This window comes from Takifugu rubripes, chromosome 3 (assembly GCF_901000725.2).
Source record: "Takifugu rubripes chromosome 3, fTakRub1.2, whole genome shotgun sequence".
Classification (NCBI taxonomy): Eukaryota; Metazoa; Chordata; class Actinopteri; order Tetraodontiformes; family Tetraodontidae; genus Takifugu; species Takifugu rubripes.
The window spans coordinates 5,694,851-5,703,443 of NC_042287.1; the positions used below are offsets into that span (position 1 = coordinate 5,694,851).

General features: G+C 48.7%; 1 protein-coding gene across 1 annotated transcript; it reads right to left on the reverse strand.

Moving 5' to 3' along the window:
* Positions 1-236: 236 nt before the first annotated feature.
* LOC101074247 (suppressor of tumorigenicity 14 protein homolog) lies at positions 237-7,833 on the reverse strand. Its single transcript, XM_011621836.2, has 19 exons — positions 7,529-7,833; positions 6,680-6,842; positions 6,277-6,407; positions 6,093-6,163; positions 5,817-6,010; positions 5,617-5,652; positions 5,250-5,478; positions 4,870-5,006; positions 4,667-4,764; positions 4,411-4,511; positions 3,288-3,421; positions 3,088-3,192; positions 2,852-2,959; positions 2,640-2,756; positions 2,196-2,321; positions 1,917-2,100; positions 1,574-1,845; positions 1,310-1,446; positions 237-1,245 (listed from the first exon to the last, which is right to left on the reverse strand). The coding sequence occupies exons 1-19, from the start codon at positions 7,580-7,582 to the stop codon at positions 1,084-1,086; spliced, it is 2,559 nt and encodes an 852-aa protein (XP_011620138.2). The 5' UTR covers positions 7,583-7,833; the 3' UTR covers positions 237-1,083.
* Between the last annotated feature and the right edge of the window lie 760 nt (positions 7,834-8,593).

Here is an 8,593-nt window from a genome sequence, read left to right on the forward strand (position 1 = left end):
ACAAGCGTCTCTTGTGGAGGACGTAGTTTTTGGTCATTCACAGGCTGATGAGAAGTTTGTGTTTAGGTCTTTGCACTCGTGCCCATCGCCGGGGACAGGATGTTGGTGTTTGGGGACTGAAGACAAGTATCAGTCCTCTTTTCCCGACTCCTCCACAAGGTGTCGCTATATGTTGAGCTAAAAGCGCTGAGCGCCTGATGAAAAACAGGGTTCGAACATAAAAACAGGAGTAAAACTTTTTACATTTGCCCGTTTATTTGGTGGAATTCCACATCGGTCTGATCAGAGATCAGGCTGCATCGTTGGTGAAGCTGCGTCACATGGCAGAACACCTTCAGAGCACTGCCGAGATACCCTTGAACAAGGCGCCCATCCCTCAAACGCTCACATAGAGCTGGAGGCTCATTCAAGAGAAACAGCAGTGAAGAAAAGCAAAAAAGGAAAAGGTTTCCCCGTCTTCCCTGAGTTATTAGAGAAATGAACCCAATAACTGAAGCTCATTTTACCACAATCCACAAGATCAACAACAGGTTGAGAACTATAGCAATGTGAGGTTGATGTACACCCAATTGATAAATAAAACAGACATAAATGCACCTGCATCAACCTCTCAGAATGGCCTCATCCCATCAGGACCTTAAACTCTGACTGGGACGTTTTCAGTAAAACACACAGCAACGAAACTAAGACTGTTCATTCATGATAAACCCAACATTTCTACCTCAGCTGTCTTGACATTAAATGCTTCAGCCTACAGACTTTAAAAGAGGGAAATAAGTGATTTCAGGATTTTAAAAATTAATATTGAACCGAGAAGATTTTTTCGATTCAGCTGGGTACTCCTGAGTCAGCACATATACAGTTATTTACAGTATCAAGTGTTTCTACTCCAATTCATCTTCATGCTACTGTCTTCAGCATTGAGGTGTATAAAAACAGCATAAAATGATGGTGTCAGCAAATACTTGGCTTCCTGTTCTCATCATTCCTTCATAAATATATTTTACAGACGCATTTCAGCACGTTCCGTCCACGTTGAAAAACAAAGTTGTCCGTGTTGGGCCCCTGTCATGGTCCGTCCTGCTACACTCCGCTCTCCTCCCTGATCCAGCTGCGGTATTTAGTGGTCTGAGTGTAGATGCCGGGCTTGTTTCTGCGGGCACAGCCGTTGCCCCAACTTACCACGCCCGCCAGAAAGACCGTCCCGCTGGGGCTGGTGACGGAGAGCGGCCCACCAGAGTCGCCCTGGAAGATGAGCATGTTAGCGGCGCGCTAACGGGACTCAGGGTGTCGTTTAGGCGACTGTTACCTGACAGGCATCCACACCTCCCTTGAGGACCCCGGCACACAACATCCCCTCGGTGACCTCGTCGCTCATCAGAGTCTTACACACTGTGCTGTTGATGAGTCGAACCGCAGCCTTCTGCAGCACAGACACAGGAAGGCCTGAAAACGGAACAGAGACGATCTGAATTAGGACGACTGACATCAATAACTGAAGACGTCCTAGAGTCCCAAACATTTGTCGTCGAGCTCCAGCAACCGCTAAAGTGGTTTTGTCCCTTGCACTCACCACCTTCTCTGGTGGCCCCCCAGCCAGTGATCCAGGCCTCACAGCCGACGGGAAAATGGTACGTTGGGGAAGGCAGGCAGATGGGCCAGATGTTCTGGCCGAGGGTGACGTTAGCATCCAGCTCCATCAGAGCGATGTCATTGCTGTAGGTGAAGGGGTTGTAATCGTGGTGGGCGATGATCCGCTTCACGCTATGCCTCACCGTCCACTCGTTGGTCTGACTCTGCTCGTGCAGACCAAGAAAGACCTCCCACTGGTCAGCCCGGACGTGCCTGCACCAACACAGTTGAGTCCACTCTTCCATTGAAATCTAATCCCGAATGTCTGCATTTGGAGCTCTTACTTGTCGGGTGTGATGCCTGTGACACAGTGGGCGGCCGTCAGCAGCCAGCGGTTGCTCAGCACCGACGCTCCACACACGTGACCAGTTCCTTTTATGTGAAGGCTGACCTGCCAGGGCCACTCCCCCTCCCGGGATACCTGCCCACCCACGATGCGAGAGCTCCTGTATGGCCTCCTGCCACAATCTGGAGTTACAGAAACACAAGTGAAAACGCGCCGTGCCAGACAGCACACAAACGTGCGTGTATTGTGTGTGTGTGTGTGTGTGTGGTCAACATACGGCAGTTTTCCTCATCGGAGCCGTCTTCGCAGTCCTGCTCGCCGTCACAGTCTGGGTTCAGCTTACTGATGCACTTCCCGTCGCTGCAGCGGAAAGTGAACTCTGAGCACTGCTGCACCACCACAGCTGAGCAACAGGACATGCTTGTGTTAGTACCCACACTAGTACTGGAAATGCATGTTTCAACAGTACACACTGAAGAACGTTCAAGCTTTAAACACGTTGGTAAAGGCAGGATAAACAAAACGGCCCATCTCCGATTCCAATGATCTGTCTCCACCTGTGTTTTGGCCCCTCGCGGAGCCCCAGCAGAAAAGGTCGCATCAGCAGCTTTGCTGTCTGCAGGTAAACAAGCATCTAAACTCCACCGCTAATGGAGATCTAAATCAGGCTGCGGTGTTAGCTGAGTGGGTCTCGCGTCGGGCGTTGCAGCGTTTGACCTACAGCGTTCACACTGAGACTCGTCTGAGCTGTCTGCACAGTCGTCTTTCCCATTACACCTCAGTCTCTCCGGGATGCAGTCGTGATTCCTGCAGGAAAACTCTCCCTCTTTGCATTTTACTGCAGAAAAAGAAGGAAAAAAACCCCCGAGATTTCAGGATCGAGGCGCGATATCTGGTGAACCCCTTAAATAATTACAGTTGGACTGAGCTCACCGCAGGTTTCCTCGTCGGTCTTGTCCCCACAGTCGTCAATCCCATCACATTCCCAAAACTTGGCTTTGCATTGTCCGTTTTTACACTTCAACTGAGAGGCGTCACACTCTGCAGAAGAAAAAAGTGCACGTTGCCCGGCGTAAATGTTGATTTTTGTTATGGTCCCGACTGCGGGGACGCTCAGACCCCCGTGTGCTGTTTGGTGGGTGTGGACGTGAACGCGTGGTTGCACTCACGGCAGTTGTCCTCATCGCTGTTGTCTCCACAGTCATTCCAGCCGTCACACTGCAGAGTTTGGTTAATGCACAGGTTGTTGTGACACTGGAACCTCCCGGGACAAGCTGCCCGACCACACACAGAACCCCAGGAAGGCGTTAGCGTACAAATGCATCTCCTGGACGAGTGTAGGGGATTCAAACGTCAGGACAGGGCTTACGGTTGTTGGGGACAAAGGCTTGGTACTCTGCGTAGAAACCCTGGTCAACGTAGAAGGCGTCCGACTTAAATTTGATGGTCATCGTGTTGCTTCGACTGGTGACCACCATCGTCTCTGGTTCTCTTCCACACAGTCTACAATACAAACCAGCGTTAACATACCAGTATCTGTCAGTCCACCAGTGTCTCAGACGCTCCTTTAAATAGAAAAGAATAGAATAGAATCTACATGTACAATGAAATTGAATGCAGACCTTTTTCGATACAAAAGATGTGTTAAAGAGGGTTAAAAACTGTCCAAATCCAGAAAAAATAAAGCACTCGTGATGAATTATCCACAATAGTCGCTGCAATCGCTGCAGTCGCTGGAGTTTGGCAATCCTGGAATTGGCCAATTAAAATGGAATTTCAATCAAATCAATCTTTATTTATATAGCGTCTTTTACAATCAAAATTGTTTCTAGGCGCTTTCCAGAATCCCAGGGCCTGACCCCCAACAAGCAACAGTGGCAAGGAAAAACTCCCCTTTAACAGGAAGAAACCCTGAGCAGGACCAGGCTCATGTAGGGGGACCCTCCTGCTAATAGCGGGCTGGGTTTTGACAATATTGCTTTGACGGAATGCTGTTTTTGCATCGAGAGGAAGAAATTTACGGGGAAAATTGCAAGGAGGGACACAGATCTGCGTGGCTCAACCCCTCCCGTCCCTTCATCCGCCCCCTCAGCCTTTAAAACAAGCTAAGCACGGCGGAGTGGCTGCCGCCGGCTCCGTCTTTAGGGGGAAACAATTCAGGAACCGATGCTTCTGTTGCCCAGTGACTCCACACATCAAGATTTCCCAATGGTGCCAGCATTCTGTTGACTGGAGGCTTGTAAACATACAACGTGCTGTATTGGGAACAGTTGATTCTTAAGTAGCTCGCTATGTGTAAATTTGATTGCAAAAATTAAAACACACGCGCACCAAAAAGTGGAATTCTATTCTGTTCTATATGTAAACAGAGATGGCTTTGTTTGCTCTTTCCAGGACAAAGGCTGAGATGTTTTTTTTTGTTTTTTTTTTTAGCATTAAATGCTAAAGGACAAATAATCTTAATTTAGTCGAGGACAGAGCCCCTCACTGACCTTTGACCGTTGACGTCCACATAATCCTGGAGGCAGCCCTCACTGTAATTTCCCAAGAGGAACTTGTTGAACTGAACCTTCAGAAACTGATCCTTCGTGGTCTGAAAATACAAACGATGGAAGAACCACATTTATCAGACGGAATTAGATGCTCCTGCGCTGGGCTGAAGAAGAAGAAACTCGACTATCACAACATACAGACGAGGACAGCTTAGTGTCCTGCTGTCCTCTGCATGGAACGTGAACATGTCCTCACCTCGATCTTCCACACACAGGAGGTTTGTGGAGGATAGTTGGCAGGATAGAAGGGTGAGGATAAGAAGCCTTTGTCTCCAGTGAGAGTACCTCCACAGTCTGGACGAGGGGAGAGGACATGGTGGACAACATGCGCTCATTCATCATAAACGTGGGCTGCCATCCCTTAACTTTGTTATCAAATGCACCCAGATGAGAACGTACCCGGTTGTGTCAGTGGGATCTGTGAGTAGTTGGCTCTGAAGCCGGGAAAGTTCTTCTCCTCATTGGAGAGCAGAGTCAGCAACATGACATTTCCAGAAGACAGGAAGGACAGAGAACCATGAGGGTACCCACACTGCCTGAGAACGGAGCACACACACACACACACACACACAAAGTCATCATCCTTCCCTCTGCTCCTTGTCACACACTCAAGAATTTATCAAATGCCATCAAAGTGACACTCTTTAGGCTTCAAAAGCAGCCATTTTTATACAGTTATTATCCTTTTAGGAAGAAATCTGATCTTTAAAACGCTCCGAACCGGAAAAAAAACGGAAAACAAGGTGTGGAGTCTGATAGAACGCAGGTGTGTGCCTCACTCTGTCAGGACCCGGTGCTCTATGGGAGCCAGAGAGTCGTAGATTCTGATGAAGTCCTGCTGACAGTCCTCATCCAGAATCAGAGTGTGGAAGTCCAGCTGGATCCGGTGGCCCGGGTCAGCCCGCAGCCGCCACTGCAGATACACGTTGGGTGGATAGGCAGAATCAGGAAATCCTGGAGACCGGACCTCCCCCTTTTCCTTCACGTGGATATTAAATGTTTTCTTCACTGCAAAGCATGAATTAAAAAATTCATATTTTTACATGGAATTCCCAAAAAAACAGTAAGCCAAGATCAACGAAGAGGAGCTAGCAGGTTCCGGAATATCAGAGTACAAATCTGAGAAGAGAGTTTTACTGTTCTCACCAAATAAAGAGCTCCTCGTCGTGCGGGCGTCCACAGCTGTCGGAACAAAGAAAACCTCAGCCAATGGCCATGAAGCAGGAATCACCAACGTTATAGCCAAGTCATGGCGAGGAAGTCAAGCGTTGTACTTTCAGAGCTTGTTGTCAGCCAACATCAGCTCTACAGCAATGCTAACCAACAATAGTCAGGAGGAGTCAGACCTCGGGAGATGACGCTGTTGACGCTCAGCCCTTCACTGGGGCTCTGCTGCATTCTTCCCTGTCGGCCGTCCGGGCCTCCTTCTGGCCGCTCCAGAGACTCAATAGCTTCGTCCAACGAGGCCTGCTGGGATTCGTGGATCTCAAACTCTGACTGGTAGTACGCCACCATGCTGTTGTCGCCACTGTTCCCCTCACTGCGAAATCAGAGGAACAGTCTCTGAACAGCTGCAGTCAATGACCCCTTTAGGGTTCCTTCTGAACCATCAGATGATTCACCTGAAGGCCTGAACCGTGGAGCCTGTGAAGGACTTGGCCAGCACAGAGTTCCTTGAGTAAATTGTTTTCAGCTGAAAGACAAATGGTGGAGGTCTTAGGAATTCATGTCAGCGTGCAGAGAAACACGCCGTTAGCATGCGCGGAACATGAGTGGGGCAGCGCCCGTGGTGCGTTCAGCTCTCACCTGCTGGCTGACCTGTGCAGCCAGGTGACCAAACTGGGGGCTGTCAGGATCCTCATAGGCCTCGAGGAAGGGCTTGTTACTGATGCCCATGGCGCCAATATAAAGCTTCTTCACTCTGACGTCCCTGCGTACTGAAGACGGAGGCTGAGGTCAACATCGGGGGGAAGGGGAACACTTCAGAGGTGACCTATTACAGCATGAGGACAGTGTTCTGGCCACACCCAGAAAGAGTGTCACATTGGTGTCTCGTCACATTCCGTGAGATTAGGCCGTGCCAGCTTCCTGCTATCGGAGCAGAGCTTTCGTATCCTCACACCTCTACATTAGCTCTGGATAAATAGCATTCCATATATGTGTGCTTGGCATAATTTGAGAGGACGTTGCGTTTGCTGTCAGAGCTCACAGTTAAAGTGCCACACGAGCAATCCCGTCAACAGGGCCACAACAACGGCCAGGAGCAGCAGTCCGACCCCAATCCACAGCTTCTTCTGACGGCCTGACACCTTCTCCAGACGTTTGCTGTCCGTGGCTGGCAGGAAGTTGAGGGTCGTGTCCCAGTCCTCCATCTGCAGACGCAAGGGGAAAAAGCAGCAGCTAGCAGCAGGAACAGAATGGATGGAGTGATGGAATTGAAACATCGTTGCATGAAACAAAGGCAACCTGCCCTTTAATGTGCCATAAATGTCCTTTTTCTCTCACCAGAACCGACTGTAGTGAGAGAATTCCCACAGAAAGGAGGGATTATTGTAATCTCCCTTACACCTGCCGATCCCTTTCATTCAGAATCACAACCAGTTTGATTCAGGCGGGACTGGAACGTTTCTTCTATTGATTTGTGGCATGTCACCCTGCTAGGACACACCCTGGGCGGCAGATGTAACTTTATCATGACAGAGACACATTTCTGGACTTTTCCCAAAGAATATTATGACAGTGAAGGTGTCAACCTTCCTGATCCACCGTGGCCAACGGGATGACATAGAATCAAAAGTATTACTGGAGTTGTTGTTACTCATTTCAATGATATACGATACTGGAGTTTCCCATTATCTGGACCAGAACGTACCTTTAAAACCCGCCTTTTCAATAATCGGATTAAAGTTATTTCAAGCACAAAAACGCGTTGTTCTACTTTGACACCATAGAAGATCCATAGAAGACCTCAGACTAAAGTACGGTCCTTCCAGGTTCTCCTGAGTGGTTTCTTTTTGACCCTCAGGTGAAACCACTGGGTTGTGACGTCACCACTCACCTGTCCACCGACTCGTGAAAAGCTGAACTTCTGTCCCGAGTCCAGCGCGTCCATGTCGCCTCCCGGCCCGCGCGCCTCTCAAGGTTCACCCAAAATTTCTCCGCGAGGAGTCTCGCGCTCTGGTGCCATTAACGTCGCGCTGACATGGCGACGACAGGTGGGTCGGGCAGCGACAGGTGTCCGGGAACAGAACCGAACTTTTTAGAGCAAGGCAGTCCTCGTAGTTCCGGGATACAGGGGTCCGAAAACGACCCGGCACCGAGATGTGAGTCCGAAACCGAGTAGAACCACAGCGCGAGGAAAGTGACGACAGCACAGAAACAAAAACCACAACAGGTGGAAACGAGAGAACGCGTGCCACACCTGATCTCCCATGATTCACCGCGCAGCCGCGTTTGTGGCGCTGACAAACAAATGTCAAGGTATCGTTTCTCTTCAGTTAAGTTGGTATCATAAAATGACCCTGGATTCAGATCAAACATGAGAATTCTTATATTAAAGTGTTAGTTTAAGGAAAAAAATCGACAATTTATTGGTGGCTTATTCTAAATAATACTGAGAATCCCAACAGTCACTATTCAGGAAGCACAAATCCACAACACTAACCCTAAAACACGCTGTTTACCAACAGATTAATCACTTCTTAATTCTTATTAATTAACTGCATTGTTAAATTGTAAAACAAAGCCAGTTTCCTGCATGAAACTCCAGAGAAGGGTCTGTTTGTTGCGTGTGTGTGTGTGTGTGTGTGTGTGTGTGTGTGTGTGTGTGTGTGTGTGTGTGTGTGTGTGTGTGTGTGTGTGTGTGTGTGAGCACCACACTGGTGTGATGTGAAGGTCAGCTCTGGAAATAAAACTGCTGCTCAGCCTCTCTGGGTTTGCCTGATATTAAAATGCTGCCATTGCTAAAGGCATTGTTCCTGAGCCGCCTTGGACTCAAGTAAATAAAACCCTTGATTTTTCTGCCTACTCTGTAACGTCCAGAATCCAGTAGATAATATTACAGACTGAACGAGATCGCAAAAGCCCGTCATGAACTGTCTGACTCATAATATTCTTAATGCAG